The 18835-nt window shown below is 47.1% G+C and overlaps 1 protein-coding gene across 5 annotated transcripts in view; it reads right to left on the bottom strand.

Annotated features, from left to right (window-relative positions):
- LOC146601893 (uncharacterized) overlaps positions 1-18835 on the bottom strand; it is a 131729-nt gene that overhangs the window by 37291 nt on the left and 75603 nt on the right. For 4 of the 5 annotated variants that reach the window (XM_085299787.1, XM_085299803.1, XM_085299813.1 and 1 more), the window contains 15 exons: positions 18620-18754; positions 14704-14847; positions 14295-14414; positions 8206-8289; positions 8047-8097; positions 7168-7203; positions 7008-7052; positions 6329-6373; positions 5562-5597; positions 5136-5171; positions 4508-4567; positions 3609-3734; positions 2590-2661; positions 2060-2095; positions 1185-1244 (listed from right to left, as the gene is read on the bottom strand). In XM_085299787.1, coding sequence (XP_085155913.1) covers positions 1185-1244; positions 2060-2095; positions 2590-2661; positions 3609-3734; positions 4508-4567; positions 5136-5171; positions 5562-5597; positions 6329-6373; positions 7008-7052; positions 7168-7203; positions 8047-8097; positions 8206-8289; positions 14295-14414; positions 14704-14847; positions 18620-18754 — 1086 coding nt within the window. The remainder of the gene's footprint in view (positions 1-1184; positions 1245-2059; positions 2096-2589; positions 2662-3608; positions 3735-4507; positions 4568-5135; positions 5172-5561; positions 5598-6328; positions 6374-7007; positions 7053-7167; positions 7204-8046; positions 8098-8205; positions 8290-14294; positions 14415-14703; positions 14848-18619; positions 18755-18835) is intronic. The other variant, XM_085299796.1, reaches the window with a different exon arrangement.

The raw sequence follows: 18835 nt of genomic DNA, 5'->3' as shown, positions 1-18835 counted from the left end.
ACTTGTGTTTTTGGAGACAAATGTGAGCACTATCTTCATTCCTGGCAGTGGTTTTTAGATGCTGTAGAACATATTCTGAGCCCAAAGTGTCTCCCTTTCATTAGGGAGAGTTACTGCAGATCACGCTGTGATCCTAAGAAGACAGAGGTCTCCTCCCCTGTAGGAACTCAGCAAGGAGCCCAAATTTTACACAAGTTAGGCATTATTGAGCAGATGATAGGAAGTATTTTGACAAGCAAGGCCTCATGTATGCCCCTGAACTTGGAACTGTATCACGTGCCTCCTGTCAGCATCAGCTATTAATTCCTTATGAACATTGCTATGGGGGCTAGCTATGCTGGTTTATTAAGTCCTTTCATGTCCTTTCTTGGTAGATCCCAGAAGACTTACTTGTCTTTAAGTTGCCTAGACTTAGGCATATCCATGTGAGGTCCAATTCTGATCTCAAATAGGAATCCAATGTTATTTGAGATCCTATGATTCACTCCAGATTTTTATTGGAGTCAGAAGAGCAGAAACATTATTTAATCATTTCCTTCAGATAATAAAACTTCAGCGAGGTTTACCCCAAACCTTTCACAGCTGTTGACATTCTCATTAAGTGTTTTGTCTCAGGGGCCTCAGTGAACGGTTCTGCTGGCAGATGGGGAGTTTGTCTAAATGGATTGCAACATAAAATCAGTTTATTCGTGAAACAGTCACAGAAGCTGTCGAAAATGAAACATAGCCTCTCACAGTGAGTCAAGACGGTCTCTTTTGCATCTTAACCAAAGCTTTTCTGCAGGGTGAGGGGAAGTGAATGTTGCTGCCCCAAGGATGATGGGCCAAGCTAGGTTCCTTCTGCCAGGAGGATGGGAAGAAGGAGGGAAATGAGGATAAAGAACTGGGAGGTGGATTCCTGGAGGAGTAAGCTTGCAGGCAGTAGATTGAAAGCATGCAGAATGAGATGGTTCTTCACTGATCTGCTAGGACTCAGCTTCACATTAAGATACCCAAGATTTAGGGGAGTACTTATCTAAGCTCTCACGTGGAGGCACAGTCAATACAGTCAGGGGGCAGGATTCACTTGGCCATGCAGTTGCCCGGTGCTACTTGAAATGCTCTAGGGTTGGTGATGACAAGGTTGCTTCTTATACAGGTAGACTGCAACAAGCCAAGCCAGGAACACTTATGGTGGGACCTACCCGAGGGCCAGGGAGTCCACGGGGACCTCTTTGGCCAGCTGCTCCAAAGCCAATTTCTCCCTGCAGAGCAGAGACAAATAGAGATCTCATTTGGAGCAAGGACACCATATCCTTTATTGCTGATTACTTTGACCATGGTTCAGAGATCACAGAAAGAGTCAAAAGACTCACTTCCACTGTCTTTCTGCCAGATTGTTGTCATGTAAAGGGAATTCAGTTCTAGGTATTTGGATCAAAATCATTGTCTACTCCCCGTACAATTAATGCCCTGAAGCAAAAGTGGCCAAACTGGGCAATGCCAGCCACTTTCAAGTAGGCCATAGACATCTCAGAGCTGAAAGTGCCCACAGCCAATCAATATACCTATTTTCCCAGTAGCTGGCAGTGGCACTTAGCAAAGAAATTTTGTGCACTCTCAGGTCAAAGAGCACAAGATGAGATTCCACACGCACAGTTGTTGACACTGCTATGGCCTTGCAGTGCCCACTGTCCCAGCAGGCAGCACCCAAAAGGATGGGCAGCCGCTGGTGTATAGCAGAGAGCAGTGTACACCCAGCACCTCACATGTGTCTACCTACAACTTAGGATTGACGTCACTACTGGTAGAACTATCTGTCCTCCCAGTAAGGGGCAAGGTTGGTGAACTCACTCCTCTCCAGACACCAGAGAATCCACAGAGGAGATCAAAATTGAAAGCCAGTCTTCAGATTTTAACCCCATAGGCCACAGCCACCTTGAGGAAGAAGGGCATGAAGGTGAAAGAGGGATGAAATGTCTGGATGGGGCCAGGGATGAGGAGATGGCAGTGGGCTGTCCCATTTGTCCCACCCCAAGATCTCGGCTACTTTTGAGCCAATTGGCAGTGTGGCACTCACCTTGTTGCCTTTGGGGCCAGGTGCCCCAGGAATCCCCTGTAGGACAAGGAAAACAAATCAGAAGAGAGGATCTTGCTTTGCAAGGCCTCCACACTCTCCTGTCTCACTCAGTGCTCCAGAAGGGTAAAGGCAAATCCAGCCCTGGCACCAGGTTCAACCTCCCTCCAGCTCACAGCTAGGGCCAAGCAGCCCTTTCTGCATGCAGAAGCACAAAGCAGAAGAGGTGAAGAGACCTGGCTTCAGGGCTGCTGGTGGGAACCCACAGAGAGAGAGAGACAAATACTGCTGTTAAGATCCCTTCCCCAGGGACTTTCTCTCCTTCCACCTGCAGCTCCAGACTGAACCTTCTCATCTTTGACTCCCAGCTAGCCCCTCCCCTCCCCTCCCTCCGGGATTGGGACTCCTTGCAGTTTGAGTTCAGCAATGCTCCCAGGAGATGTTTCTTTCACCCCCAAAGAAGGACCATAACATGAGGGAAATATTACCATCATTCTACAGCTCAAAAGACACAGGAATGATGTGTAAGTCACCTCTTTTCCTGGGAATCCCGCTGGTCCAGCTGGCCCAGTGAATCCATTTCGTCCTCTCTTACCATGCTCCCCCTTCAAAACAAAATTCTTCAAGGAGGAAAACATCATCATGGAAAGTCCCTGTTTCCCTCCAGCTAGCTAGAAAGCAGGAGTCTGTGTCCCTGCATGTTCCCTGGACCAGCAGCAAGTCAGAGGAATAACTTACAAAAATGCTGTGATATCAGGTACAGCAAGCTCTGGAATGCAACCACTGGGATGCTCCCCATGTAGACCTCTTTCTCCTTGAGGACAGAGTGCAAAATGTGGCTCTATTTTGCCGGTGTGAAGGATACAACCACTGCCCTTGCCTGCCCTCCCAGGGCAGAAAAGCAGCTGGTCTGCTTAAGGCTTAGAGAAGGGACTACAGGTCCCTCAGAGGGAAGGGTAGCCCTGGATTTTGCTGCCATTGATGCTCCAGATGTCTTACAGACCCCCAGGACAGGAGTGTGGCTTTAAACCTCTCTTCAGGTTCCCACCATCACAGACTCTCAGGGACACCCTATGTTTACACATGTTGCAGTCCCACAGCGGGAATAACCCACTGCTCCCTCCCTCCCCAGGGCCCTCACTCCTTGCTAACAGTCCCTTTGCTGCACAGCTGCCACTTTTCCTCTCAGTCACTTCATTGAGTCACATAACTAAGCTGAAATAGAGAACAACTAGTCCCCACCTTGCTTGTCTCTCCTCAGCTTTCTTCTTGAACTTGAAGGAGCCCCCCTTTACTAAGCCTTTCCTGTTTTTTCTCCAACTGTATCAGCTGGTCTAATAAATGCTGTTACCTCTCCTTTCGCAACCAGGCTTTGTACCTGCTTCCCTTCACTGAATATGTATACAGGCCTGGAGTCTAGAGACCTAGGTGATGGTTTGAACTGCAGTAGGTCTACATCCATCGTAGACAGTCTCAGTAGGACTGTCATTATTCTTGCATTGAAGTGGTCAACACAATGCAGCACAGTCTCCTCTCACCATGCACCACTTACCTTCTGTCCTGGCTGTCCAGGCAGACCTGGTGTCCCTCTCTCCCCCTGTGATCCAGGGATCCCAGGGTTACCACGAATGCCTTGGATGCCCTGTGCTCCTGGAGGCCCTGGTGCTCCTGGCTCACCCTGTTGCCAAAGAATCACACAAACCGTCCATGAAAACACAATGGATCTTCCATCTCTGTTCTGTCTTGATTTTTTTTTTTCATGCAAGGTTTCATAGGTCTGCACCTTAGGAGGTCTAAGTCAGGAACACACTTGCTCTAAGCTCATCCCATATTCATCCTGCATCTTCTGTACTGGGAAGAGATCAGCAGCTCTGGGGAGCAGTGTAGATCTTAGGCTGGATTAACTGCTCCCAGAAGGAGCCATTGGTCCTGTAGGAAGCCTGGGATGTCTCTGTGAATGTACATGACCTGTACACTGACGTGCAGCCGCCTCCTCTTGCCCAGCCCCAAAGAAGGGATCCTAGAGCTGGAGAAGAAGGGGCTATACCATTGCTTGCTAAGTGTGGATCCCTTACCTGCAGACCCACAGAGCTCTGCAGTGGATTCAAACCCTGCTTGCTGCAATGTCTGAAGGGATCTCAGAAGCACATCTCTCCCAAGACCACAATTCCCCTGCTTTTTTCAACACCCATGTTTATCCCCTGGATCCAAAGGAAACATCTGCTCTAAAACGACCCATTGCAGGACACAGAGAACTTCCTCTGTCCCAGACCCATGTGGTTTGGCATGTGATGGTGTTCCTGCTTTCCCAGGTTGGGACTGGTTTCTGTGACTTACCTTTTCAGTCCCAGCCAGCTCTGTGCTCCCCTCCTGCCCAGTGGCGGAAGGATCAGCAAGGTTTACAAAGACCCAGAAAAACCAAGTGAAAAGTCATCTAAACAAAAGATTTACCTTATACCCAGGGGGCCCAGCCTGACCAATGGGGCCTCTGAACCCAATTCCTGGTTCGCCCTGCAAAGAAAAGAAGATCAGGAAAAAGCAAGCTCACTCCTTCCACCATGACACCATCAAGTCAGACATGCTGCTGGTTAAACATCCAGCTGGACTTCCTTGGAGCTGATCATACATTGAGGGTATCTACAGAGCCCTCATTGACTATCATATCTCCTTTAGATGGTTAGAAGTTTTATCTGATCTTCTCCTGGAGAGGCAAAGCTACTGAGAACATTCAAACAGCTATAGACAAGAGGTAGTAGCTGAGTTGCAGGAATATTACAGAATACAGTGTCAGAGGACTCCAAGTGAGACTCGTATCTTCTAAAATTATTCATTAGAAGGCAGGTGTCCTGTCCGTGTGAGTCATCTGGAGTCCATCTCCAATCAACAAAGACTCTGGCTCCCCTAGCGAGTGACCTGTACCAGCCACACTGAGCCCGTATCTCAGGATGAAAGGTTACCTCACTGAGGTGGTTAAATTAGATATAGGAAAAGGAGAAAAGCCGTGGAGGGAGAGCAGAAGACAAGTTCTCACAGTGTAAGAAGAGACATCCCTGACCATGGCGCTAAAGTTGTTCTTTACCTTCTGCCCATTTTCACCTCTGTCTCCTTTGGTTCCCTATGAAATGAAAAGAGAGGTACCAAGTCTGTGATTCCGCCTGGGAAGGGAGGTCATACGAAAAATAACTTCAGTACACCCCTGAACAAGAACAAAGGTTTCTTGTCATGATCATAACCTAGGGCAGAGTGAGGCAGCTGGCAGCTCAAGGATGCCTCTGGCCTCCCTCTCTTGCCTGCTTCACAGAGGAGGTGGGAGCAGCTGTGTGTGACCAGGGAAGAGCCAAATGCCCTAATGCCCTAATGTGAAGGAGACAGGGCTGATATAGGGTCCAAATGGGGGTGAGGTGTGGAGTTTTCTCTTTCCTATGGCAGTCCCAAATACTGGATTTGGGCCACTTAGCTTATAATACCATCCTGCTCTAGCTGCTGTCCCAATTCCACAGCTCACCTTTTCTCCAGGTTCTCCCATCTCTCCAGGCTGCCCCTGCAAGACAAAAACATCCCATCTTCCAGCCACTTCTTCTCCTTCCTCTCTCATTCTTTCCCACACGCACGTGTTCTCAGGATGCTGCAGTACACAGGCATTTAAATGCAGCATAACCCGTGGAAACTATACCCTCTCCACTGGGCTATGCTTTGTCTGCCTTTCGCCTGTAAATATGGATTATCCTTTTTCTTACTAGTGCCGCAGGACCCTCACTCTTCAATTCCAGTCTACATCAGCACAGCCTCCCCTGGATCTGCTCCCTGAATGTCTACCCTATCAGCCTGTCCTCAGCTGTTTCTCCTCTTCCAGACCTTCTTAGCACTGATCTGTAGTCTGAAATACCTTGTGTTGATGATTCATCTGTCTTATATTTGCATATATGCATGCTCCCTTCTCCTTCTTGTGACCATCAGTGCCCAACTGCTGCAGGAGGAACATGACAGTGAGGGTAATGAGTTGTCCTCTCATAGCCTCACTCTCTGAACCTGCTGATGGGGCTGTTGGAGATGATTTAGGTGTCAGCAGGACTTGTAGACTAGCTCTGCCCAGCTTCTCAACAAATCTCATTTCACCTTCCCTGACTTGGCACCAGCAAGTGACTTATTGCCTGCGTGTGTAATTGCACAGCAACACAGCAGGCTTCTCCGCGTATCAACTTCTCAGGCCGGAAAAGCAGTGTGTGAACAGTGCTTGTCCAAACCCGCTGTAGTACATGGAGCGATAGCTACCTTTTCTCCTTTGTCTCCACGGGTTCCTTGAGCTCCCATCTCTCCCTGGAAGACATCATGAAGCTCCTTCAGTTGCAGGCATGCATTTATAGGGGAATCTACAAGGAATTTCCTCAGCCCTCTTGGGACCAAGCTGGTGCTGCTTTTGTTCCTGCACCACCTTTTGGCAAACATTTGTTTGTGGAGTGCCCTCTCCTCTTCATCACTTGCATTTGCAAACCGGATCATGACTGTACCTGACCTTATCTCTCTTACTCTAAACTGTGGAAATGCACAGATAGAAAACCTAAATTGTGGAGTAAGGATCAGATATGAATGGTAAGCTGAGGGGTCTCTGTCCCAGCACATTGTAGATGCTAAAAAGTAACATGAGTTTGAGGGAGACTGGGGAAGTTCACAGAGGAGAAATCTACAGAGGATCACCCTATTACTGGCCACCAAACAATCATGGTGGTTGACTACCACCTTTTCCACACAGTGGCCCAGCCAATTTTTATTCTTTATTGCTGAGCCTCTGCATGAGACTGGCCTGGGAGATGGATCAAAAGCCTAAGTGCCACTGTGAGAGCTGGTAAGGGAGGCTGGCTTGTATTTTGACAAAGTGTTCCCACCTCCATTTCTGATGTTTTAACTCTTTTTCCTGTATCTCTGTACTAAAATGTTATATAAAGACACTAACCTTTTGGCTGTGTGAGGGTAGGTCCACTGGGTCTGTTTCCTGCTTCTGTAAGAAAAAAATACACATGCAGAATCCAGCCGGGATGCTGAGCAGCAGCAGGAAAGCTCAGCTGCATCCTAGGCGGACAGGGCTGTAGCGAGAGGAGCTCTGTGACAGGTACCTTAATCCTCCTGGAGCGCTGAGGGCCTGGGTATGTCTTGAATAGGAAAAAAAGAGGAAGGTTTGAGAACAACTGAAGAAATGTTTCATCCCTGAGCCACAGAAAAAGTCTTTCGGAGCAGCGAGATGTTGCACAGCAGCAATGCCCTGACACCCGTCTTAATTCTGACCCTCTCGGGGCAGCAATGAGAAGAGAAGGTGCATTTTCTCGTACCATGTACAAATTCACCTAAGTGCTGCAATCCTTGCTGTCCATCAGGACCTTCCTTATGGCCAAATGCAGGGCCGTTAGAAGGAATTCATTCAAATATTGAAGAAATCTGCTATGCAGAATTTCTCATTCATAACTTGTGGAAATCAGTCTTTCTGTCTTACGTTTTGCAAAAAAAAAATCAAATCTTTGCACAGTCAGTTTCTGGGAAATTGCGTTAAAGCAGGCAATATAATTGTGCAGACATGTAATACATGTTCATGTTTATAATCACACAAACACACATATTTATAAATATATACATGGATATATTTATAAACATATGCACATCCATACAAATATATTCTAAATTCTTATGACACAAGAAAGCAGTGTTGCTGCTTTCTCCATGAATCGGGTTATTATGTTCCCTCATGTATTAAGTTTGATTTTCCTCACTTCTGTTTTCTAAGTAGCATGTGTTTCCCTTGCCAAACACAGGGAGAACAGTCTGCTCTCCCAAGAAATATGGCTTTGCCTGCAGCTGCTTCTTGCTTTATTTGTTAATATTTACTGCTAACCTTTTACCCCCCTCCAGATTCATCATGGCTTCGAACAAGAGAGAAGCAGCAAGTGTTTCCCTTGCATCCATGTGCCTGAAGACCCCCTTGATGTGCAGTCTTCACTCACCGCGTATCCAGATGGGGGGTTTTGACCTCCTGGCGCACCAGGGGAATGAACCTGCAACAGAGCCGACAAGGACTGATCACCTCTCCCTTCTGCATTACGCCGATGGCTCTGCTCTTGCACGGACCCAGCTGAAGCCGCAGCAGGGAGCAGGGTCTTTACCGTGTGCTTCTCATGCTCTGCAGATCTCCTGGCTCTAACACGTGTCGGTAATGCAAAACCATCATCCCCAGAATTTGCATTTTCCTGCATGAAAGAGAAACAACATCCACCTGAGCACCTAATATTATTTATACAGCACCGCACAATTGACTTATCACTATTGCAAAGAAATTAGACACACCTAAAATGTTACAATTTTGAATTCCAAATGCACCCCGGAGCCCTCGTGGCATGCACAGCTGGATGACAACTGCTGCGCTGTCACACACTCGAACCGCCCGCCGGAGCTTGCAGCAGCCACGTCCGGGTAACGCTCCCGGGATGTGTTTAATGCACCCAGTATATCTGATAGGAATCACTCAACTACTAACGACTGATCGCTTTGCAGGTTAGTCTTCCACTTGCCGACGTTTGCAGTGCTCATATTTTGGGGCAGTACATACTTTAGGCACAGAGTAAAGCTTGCACTAATAGCTACTGATCTGGATGATAAATTGCTTATCCTTTTCCATATTAGCAACAGTTAACTATCTACTTGCTGTTTTAAAAATGTTAATGTTCCTAGCTATTGGCTATTAAAGAGATATCTCATATACAGCAATTACTCCCTGAACCACACAGTGGAGGCACTGCAGTGTGGCTTTCGGGAAGGCTTTAAGAGGAAAGCAAGAAAGTAGAGTGATTTATCACAAAAGCAAGTTGGGCAGCTGCTTGCACTTGAACCTCAGCCTGGAGACCTGCCAGGACCACACTTACAAGCACATGAAGGACAGGAAAAAAACAGAATAGGGTGCAGTTATTTAGCACTATTCCCACTTCTGTTTTCTTTCTTTTTTCTTTTTTTTTAAAGAAACAAAGTTCTGAATTCACCTCATTTTTTTTCTAGAAGTAATGGGCAAGACATTTAGAGGGTTAAATTTAAGGGAAGGTAAATCCTCAGCAAAGTGCTTTCAAGAAAAGCTGGTTAGTCCAGCCTTAGGTGCTCGTCTGGGAGGTTTGCAGGGATGCTGGGGTGCTCAATAAGTCCAGACTTCAGACGTGACTCTGCCTGGGCTTGCAGAGGAATAAAGGTGGAAGCTGCCTGCACCCAGGGCATGTTTCCCAGTATATCCTGGATCCCAAGATTTTTGAGGCTGCTCGTCCTTGACAGGTCTCTTGGTGAACACACCTGCAAGCAGAGACTGTGGGGAGTCCTGTTTCGATGTATTTAAGTAGCTTGATGACAGTTTCACCTAGTGTGTAATAAATCCGGGAAGTTTCTGACTCACCAAAATTTGTAAAGAAAAAAAGAATTGATTTTGGTCTAGTTAAAATTGAAGCTCTTCATGAAACATGGCAAGGAGAGAGTCAGGAGGAATGAAAGCAAGACCAAAGAAGTGCTGGCATGGATCGCCCAGGGAAGCTGTGAAGTGCCCATCTCGGGTGTTTTTTGGGGGACAGGCTGGAGAAATGTCTCTCAGGTTTAGGTAGAGATGATTTGGGTGGATTGGAGGATACCGTGTGATCTGTGCTACGTTCCTGCGTGGAGGAGCGGTCCAGGCCGCCTCTGCCCCGTGCTGGATCGCAGCTTACCCGCATGCAGACGGAGTGCAAAATGCTGCTGCGCCTTGCACAAGCAGCACTTGCTGTACGATTTGCACACGTGTAAATACCTTCCCAAAGAAAAGGCAGCAGCGAGGCAAGCCCACGGGTTGCCAAGACCTCTCTGAGGTTTTGCATGGCGACTCGTATGCATTCACTCTCATAAAGCTCCCATTTACTGGGCGCGTGGGAAATTGCTGGAGGGTAATAACTCTCCTTCACTCTGCAATTCCTCCACAATTTCTGCAGTTTCCTGCTCCGAAGTGCTAGCAATGAGGCATCTGATAAAAAGTAGGAAGGCTGCTGCTTTCTAAAGCAACGACATACCGATAGCAGATGGCAGTGTAAAGACAAAGGAAAAAAGAGAGAAAAGGACAAGGAAAAGAATGGATAAAATTAGGAAAAGAAAGAGAAAAATGGAAGTAAAAGGGGAAGTAGGAAGTAGCTCTGAAAAGAAAGAGATACAGGAAAGAGAAAATAAGAAAAGGTCGAGCAGAAATTGGGTAGAAAAAATAAGTGACAAGGGGATCGTACACATATACACAACCAGGAGGTTTATCTGAGCAAACTCTGAAAATGACTAAGTTCATCTCTGTTAAACCTCTCTGGAAAAATGAACTCAGAGTAAAAACGGTCTCAAATAATTCTTTCTTTTTCCAAAATGTCCCACAGACTAGAAAGGAGATGGGGAAAAACAGAGCAAGAAAGGGGTCTTAAAGTTCACGAAAATCAATTTGAGCAAGCTTTAGGTATGAAATGTCAATGAATTAGTCAAAATGGCTTGAAGGGTCACATCACCTGGAATTAAAGTGGCCCTAATATGAACTGAGATGCCCGGGAGCAAAGCTGGGGCAGGAGGAAGAACCTCATGCTTTAATGCCTTGGGCGGCATTGCAGCTGTATCGGGATGGGCTGCTGGTTGCTGGTGCAGAGGCTGGAGATGGAGGAGGCAGGAGCCAGTGGGATAGGTCCGTAACACCAAAGAATTGGCTTATCCACGGACAGAGCAACTAGCTGTTGTTTCTTACACAGCTGCTTGCACCAGGCTCTTTCCTGACTGTCTCTTTATATCAGTTAATCTGCTTTCCCCATTAACACCTACCAGGCAGAAATTACACCTCTGAGATCAAACTCTTGGGCTATTACAGGCTGCCTCTCCCCAGAGCCTTGTGAACCTTTTAACAGGTAAAATTCATGATTACAGCTGCTGCTAATGGGAAAACAACTGGCTCTATTTTCTCTCCTTCTACGGCTCCCCTGCTGAGCTCAGATAGGATCCAGGAGCCACAATGCATCTGTGCAGCAAGGAAGGAGGAGGCTGCTCCACCTTCCCTGCTTTTTGACCACACATTTTCTTCTTCCTAAGGATGAAGGGGATTTGGTTGCATTGGTTACATTTGGTGCAACAGAGAGAATTGCCCTCGAGTGCATATTGTGCTGAGGGGTGAACAGGACTCCAGTGCTTTGAGGGCCCTTAATAACTTGTAGCAACTGTTTGGCTTTTGCAAACGATACTGCCTCTACCAGCATCATGATCACTGAACACAAGAGCAGCAAGAGTAGTGTCTAGCTGCCCATCTTTTCAGTGATTCTTTCCTTGATGGAAAATCCAATAATCATGGCCAACCAACTAAACATACCATCAGATAACAGCAATAACGCATGCAGTACTCCAGAGGGCCTTGGGGAACCAGCCCAAAGGGACAGGAGATCATCACCTATAAGACCAAAGTGCAAACCTTTGCCCCAGCTTCCTGTACACTGGTTCTGATAACTTAGGCATCATCAGATAGGGAGACAGAGAGAGACCTACTCATCCCAGCTTTCTACAGCGTGCTCCCAGGGTTAATCACATTGATCTCTAATTTCTCATTTGAATTGTAAGTTTTCAGTTTCTGTCCTCTGGCTCTCACTCTTCCTTTCACTGCAAGATTAAGGAGCCCTTTAACATTCTGTATTTCCTCCCTGAGAAAAGCTCTTCTGTGCAGAAATCAAGTCCTCTTGGTCATCCTTTAGTTGTGCTAAAAAGGCTGCGCTCTTTAGGTCTCTCATGATAAACGCAAATCAGTGCTGTGGCTTGGCTCTGCACCTTCCTTATCCTTACGGAAAAAAAGTGGCCTCCCAGGCAGGATACAGAAGTCTCCTTTTCATCCCTTGGGCTAGATGCAAGGATCAAATGAATTGCTTACACCTCTGATTATTCAGGACAGTCCTTTCTGCCAGAACCTCATAGCGGGAGCTGCTGACATTTAGCATGGCCACACAAACCCATTTCCTTTCCATTGCCATGGCATTATCCCCCTGCATCTAAGGATCTGGATTCATTTAGCTCCCTGACACTGAACAAGCAGGGTTCATTCCCTTTCCACCAAGGAGGAAGGTGCTATGTCTGTTAAGAGAATTGATTTATTAAAACATTCTACATAAAGGTCCATGTGCAGCTGTGAAGTGTCCTCTTTAGGAGGAAGAACCTACATGGCTGTGGCCCACAATGTCAGATGGAGCCACAGAATCAGGACACCTGATTTCATGGCCTCCAGATGCAGCTCTGTAGAGACTGAGCTCTCTAGGTTGGGCCACCAAGAAGCTCTCCCCAACAGGGCAGACCTCAGCCAGGACTCTGCAGCCTAATCCCACAAGAAATGAGGAGCTTTGGGCTCCATCTTGTGTGTTTCCAAAGAGAAATCTCTCTCCAGCTCAAACATGCCTGGCAAATGAAAACTATACATCCCAGAAGAGAAAAATGCAGGAGTCAGCTGGAAACAGCCGCAGGCTCTCAGAGCTTGCAGCTCCCTGGACTGTGGTAGCATCTGATAGATGCTCTGTCCCCAAGCCATCGTCTCCAGTGCTTCAGTTTACATACCTACACATGTGTGTATGTGCACACGCGTGTGTACGTGCATGTGCACGTGTGCTGGGAGCCCTCTTGTGGCTGCTGCAGCAAAGGTTGTTCCAGCTTCTCTCCATAATTCAGAGTGGTTTTAATTTGCAGGGAGACTGCTAAAGCAATGGGAACAGAAGCAAGTTTTTGGTGGTTCGCGCAAATTCAAATGAGATTTTCCTCTTGACAGGTTTCCCTGCTGTAAGCTACCTCTCCTATTGCTGTAACTGGAAGCAAACATCCAGGGGATTTTTCTGCTCAAAAATAGGATTCTCTTCTTCGCAAAAGCTCATCAGTACATAAACGTGTTAAAACAGCACTGGATAAATGCCTTTGTCATCTCTTGTGCATTGCTTGTTAGTGTGGGGTCTCCCAGACGGGTTTGACTGTGCTTCCAGGGTTACAATGCTGCAAAAGCTGGAGGGTGCTGGGCCTGGTACGCTGCAGTGGAGTGTGTTTTGGGCTCTCAGCATGCACAGCAGGACAGACAAATGAGTGAAACGGGATGTTAGGGTTCAGACGACCAAATCACAGCAACATCCCGAGTTATCGACCATCAGCTGAGCTGTGCTACCTGCTGCTATCAGCCTGGGTGCACCCTCCTACTTTGCTGCAGAGGAAATAACATGACTTAGAGGGTACACGTTCACCTGCCAGCAGCTGTAAGAGCTGGAGGACACCTCTCTCTTCGCTACCACTCTTCAGACGAGAATTACAATAATGTAAACCACAGTAAATGATTGCACTGAGGTGAAGGGAAGGTGTAACTGAAGTCACAGCAAGAGGTAGTTTTAGCTGAAAGAGTGCACAGCTGGATGGCTTCAACACACCGCTCTAACTCTTTAAGGAGGCAAATGTCTCACAGACCTTAAGGAAAGATAGCTAAGGTAAGTCACCCCAGCTCATGTTTCCTCTGGGACAGTTACCTTGGCTCAGCTGACTTGCAAAGTCTTGTTAGGTCACAGTTTAGTCTTATGTGTGAGCCCTTAGAAAGGTGAAAGGCCCCAGATTCCTACTCAGACCCTAAAATCCTCTTCCTTAAGGGAGTCAGAGCTCTATATACCAGAGCTAGACTCAGGAGGGCACATGTCAGGACCTAAGATGATATCTAACAGGGGACAGTGGATTCGGAGGGTCCATGGGCTGCCTCTGAGACATTTGCAAACAGTAAGAAGAAAAATGAAGTATCTTGTCGGTGAGTGTATCTTACATTCGCTGTCTGAGGTTTGCACTGCCTCTAGAATATTAGAAGCCTCTAATTATAAAAAGTGTTGAGAATCATTTGGTGTCCAGCCAACCAAGTTTAAAAAATGGGATGGTTGCTAAAGCCAGACTTATTCAGATTAGAAAAATATCTTTTTTTAAAAAAAGAAAACAAAGTAGGTAATAAGCACCAAAATTTGCCAAGAGCTCTCATGGCTTCCCATATCCCTGCATGTGTGCAGAGGACAAGGCTGGCTGTCAGCCTCACCTCCAGCTCCCATGCTAGGGCAGTGATCTCCTCCCAGGGAGCAGGGCAGACAGTCCCAGGACCCACAGGGCATGCGAGATGGTCATCACAGCCCCTTCTAGTCTATCACTTATCTCCACGTTGCTCTATCATCCAGCACTGCTGGGAAGGGCGTACATGGCTGGTTTCCTTCTTCTCTGGCTGTCCTTCCAGCTTCTCTTCCAAGGACTCAGGAAGCTCCATGGACTGGTTTCCTTGCAGATCATCTTCAGAGCGTAGTAGGGGCACAGCTGAGCTCTGCAGAAGATGATGTCCACTAATGAGTGACAGAAGAGGCTCACTGATTACCAGAGCAGAAGATGGAAAGCGAGACCCTTTTCCTGGCTGACGCTGATTTATGCAGACACCATGATTAGTCCCTTGTACTCTCTCTAACTTAGTTTTTCACTGTAATGAGACAGGGTCAAAACTCACAGAATTGCAAAGGTTTGTCCAATCAAGCTCTTGGAAATGTTATCCCTTTGCATCTATTATACTGACATATATGGAAACATAATTAAAAGTCACTGAACAGGCAGTTACATACATTGCTGACAGAAGTGTTTATTCCACTTGAGTCTCTCTCTTTCCTTCTCTCCTCAGACATTTTCTCTAAGAAGGACCCCCTCACTTTCTCAGAAGGGTTTCCCAGGGGCTGGTACCCTGGTTCAAAGCCACAAGCAAATGGACTCTGTGCAGACGGAAGTTAGTTACTGTTTTTCTGTTCATCCCCGACATACTGCTTTATCAGCTCTGCTGTTTATTCAACAGCATGTTCAGAGTTGATCGGTACAAGACTGGAGAGCCAAGTTACTAAGATCTTTCTTGCACATCACTTGGGAAGTGCTGACAAGGATGGGCTGGGGCAGAATGCAAGGGACTCGAAAGGGTCAGAGGACTGCTTGTGGACTCTGACACCCTTTGCTTCTAGTTCTCCAGCTGAAGCTCAGTCTAGACAGGCTGTTCCAGGTTAGCAGAGTGTATTTGCAATTGCTGAGCAGTGCTGGAGATCAGCACCTCAATAAGTCAGAAACCACCTTGGGAGACAAGGGTGAAATTACTCTTTCTGTCTTGAATTAATGGAATTAAATCTTCCTCTGGGGCTCCTTCCATTTAATCATTTCCAAATGCATTTATTTTTGGTTGCACACTACGAAACACCCAACCTTTCATTTGTTGGGTGAGTCTCAACAGCTTTAGCTCCTTTCTCTAGTAATCCCATCTCCAGGTGCCTGGCTGAAGTCACAGTAGTGCAACAGTGTCTCCCCAGTCCTTCATGCCAGATTTAAGGAATCAGAGAAGAGCAATAGTGCTGTGATGAAAACAAAAGTGAGTTTAGTATTTTGTCATGAAGGCTAGAGTAAGGGGCCAAAGTTTTGCTTGTTCTCATATGCACCCCAAAGAGTGCTCCTTGCTCCAGTGCTCCTTTCTTACTGGGGTTGGGCCCCATCCCTCAAATGTTTAACCCCAGGGTTACTTGTGAAAGTAAATCATGGACAAGATGTACAGTGTGATGGCATTTCTCACCCTGTCTGTTCACTCACCTCCACCTCTCTCATTGCTGGCTGTCCTTTTAGATGCCCCAGTGCCTCCTGGAACTCAGGGGTTACAGTCTGAGCAATCTCTTGCTGCTCTGAGGAAAGCCTGTCTTGGCTGCTTTGCAGCTGGGCTCGATTCAGAGGACCTGGGCTCTCCCTCAGATCTCTCCAAGCAGGACTCCTCAGGTTCATGGTGACAACTGGCACCATGTGGTCACTCGAATTGAGACTGATGGCACCATCAGCCATGGGTGCACCATCAGCTGTGGTTTTCTTCTGTTCTGTCCCAGCCTAGCAAACCAGTGGGATGGAGGAAGAAGAATGAAGAAGCGCAGCTGAAACTGAAGTCTACAACTGGCACACTACTCTTGAGCTTTGGCATGTTAGAAGTTGCCTCTCCACTTGCTGCTTTCAAACCAACTGTAGTCAAGGACTTAAGGACCTCAGAGGCAGGAGTTAGCCTCTCCCCAGTCTGCTCTTGGTGAATTGGTCAAGCCATCTAAGCTCACTGCAACCTCATGGTCAAGGTGATAGAGACAGTGACTACAGCTATGAAGCACCCTGACCCACAAGGATGAACAAAACTGTTACTGTTGTAATGCTGCGCTGATATCTGCAAAGCTGTGTCTCTTGGAGAATGTCTGTATATTTAGCACACAGTAAGGCCAAGTTTTCCTGATGCTGTCCCTAATAAGCCCGACAGAGCCAGCTTTTGTGTCTTTATACCCCAAACCCTACCGTTGCTGGTTCCAGAGGTTGCTTGCACATGTCCACTTGGGGTCCCTCGAGCCCTCTGGTAAAAACACATCTACTGATGTTTATGCAGCTCTCGTGTCCCTCTCCACCCTCTAGGCCCCTAAAATGCTATCATCCAGGTAGCAGCAATCGAGAAAAGCTACATTTCATCTGAAACAACAGTAGGAACCTGGAGCAGGGCAGGGATGAGTCTGCCTAACCCTGTGTAAGTGCCTGAGCAACTGGGCCATCACTGAAGCAATCACAGATGATTAAAAAAACGTCTTCAGCACCTGGCTCCAAACACCCACATAGCTCTTGTGCTCATTTCCTACCAATGACTAGGAAGGGTTTATGGACGGTGAGTCACTTCTTGGCTGCCACAAAGACAGAATGAGAAAAGCCTCGCCTCACATGCACTCTTCCCTGGACTATCCCTTCAGGACTATCAGGGCTATTTGTATGGGTAACTTAAGATCCATGACTACTACAGCAGCTATGAGACATGACCTGGATACAGCCCTCTGACTTTATTTCCAGAGGTGTGTTGTACCACATAAGAACTTGGCTACAGCATAGAGATTAAGCCTTAACACCACTAATGAATTAATAATTCCCATAATTACAAACTATCTCTTACTTGCAATTGCAAAGGATGGTTGTGTCTAATTATCTCTAATAATTAGCCTGATTACTCGAGCAAATGAGGTCAGTGAGGTCACACTGTCTGCCAGTCACTCTCTTGGGTAATCTTAATCCAATCTGACAGGATTGGATCCACCCCTGCCTGTGCGGGAGAGACACACCTAGACAGCCGCCTTTAAGTGAGAAGTTGCAGAGCGAGTTCAGCAGTGGTCTAGCATATAACCAGCACAAGTATGGCTTGGAAACAGCTACAGCCTGTGCTGATTTTTGCTCAATCAGTAAAATAGAAGATGAGGAGGAGCTGACACTGGGTGGAGAAGAAGGGAAGACGGGTATTAGCAGGAGGCCTCGCTGGAGCGTGGCCTGGGAGCCCACAGGCATCAGAAGTGCAATCTTCTAACATTATTGCTGCAGTATACAAAATGGACAGGAGCACAGAGCCACACGAACTGGATTTCATTAGCTCTGCTGTTTGTTTTTACCTTGGTGAGTTGTCCTCCAGATACCTGCACCCCAAACTGAACCTCCACAGCTAGACTTTGTGCTTCTTCATGAAGAACGAGACTCCCAGGAGTCACACATGTGACAAGTTGGATCCTTTCAGGTAGTTTATTTCTCCCTGCTGCCCCTGGATATCCAGCATGCTCTGCCCCATTTAGTGGCCTTCCCCTCTCCCCAAAGGCAACTCTATCTCACTAGGGCCATACACCTTAAGAGAAGGGTCAGTTCACCAGATGTCTGCCTACAAATGTTAAAGACTTCAGGATACACGCAGTTTTCCCATCTCAGGCTTTGCTTTCAGACCATTCTCAAGAGAATCTAAGATCATGTTTCAGATGTCTCAGATTTCAGGTGTATTGATGCTGTCCCAGTTATATCACTGCCACTAAAAATCATGGAGGCATTCTGCAGGACAATTAGCATTTGGCAAGGAGTAAAAGCTGTGGACCAGCAGGTCCAAGGTACTGGTGTTTCTTTCCAGTAGGGATAAACTGACATATCCCAAATCCTGTGTTCCTGAATCTAGAAGGATGAAATAGCCAGCAAGTGCTCACCACTTCCAGTCTTATTTCACTGCTAGTCCTGCATCACTTCAATATCTCTCACATTTGAGGCTACACTTATGGTCACATCCTTTGCATTCAGTCACTTTGCTCCCCTAGCACACACAGCACTCCAGCAACAACCAGCTGGGTCTAGGGGCTCCTGCTCAGGAGTCACAAGGAGGCTGATAGCTTTGGGTGATAGCTTCTAGCTACATCAGTCAAAAACAGTGGTCGCTTGATTCTTTCATTTCTCTAAACTCACTCTAAAGAAAGAGTGCCTTGCAATCCCATTAGCTCAGCCTATAGATCAAACATCTTGGTGTGAGCCGTTAGCATCCTCCAGCTCAAAACTGGTTATTACAGTGGCTGCAAGTCAATGTAACCTGCTTTTGGCACAGTTAATCCTGTAGTCTTCAATGATTCATTTACTTCGCTGTCTCCTCCTCCTCTCTCCTTCCCCTTCAGGTCTGCCTGCCCTGTGAGGAAGACACATACTCACGCTCTGGTCAGGGGCTTGCTTAGGCTTCTGCTTCCTCTTGGATGTCTTGCTTTTCCCGGAGCTTCCCAGCTGCTGGACCAGCCCTTCCAGCCCGTTCTGCAGGAGCGCATTGGTGAGGTCCTTCAGCAGCGCCAGCTGCAACCAAGGGAGACCATTCAAACAACAACCCACAGCCACCCTCCCACTCATGAGATAAATAAGTGTGAACGCAGCCAC

This window comes from Rhea americana, unplaced genomic scaffold, assembly GCF_003343005.1.
Source record: "Rhea americana isolate MKP2758 unplaced genomic scaffold, rheAme1 scaffold_1, whole genome shotgun sequence".
In the NCBI taxonomy this organism is placed as follows: Eukaryota; Metazoa; Chordata; class Aves; order Rheiformes; family Rheidae; genus Rhea; species Rhea americana.
Note: the sequence above shows the minus strand (reverse complement) of the source record. Positions and strands in the feature narration are given on the sequence as shown.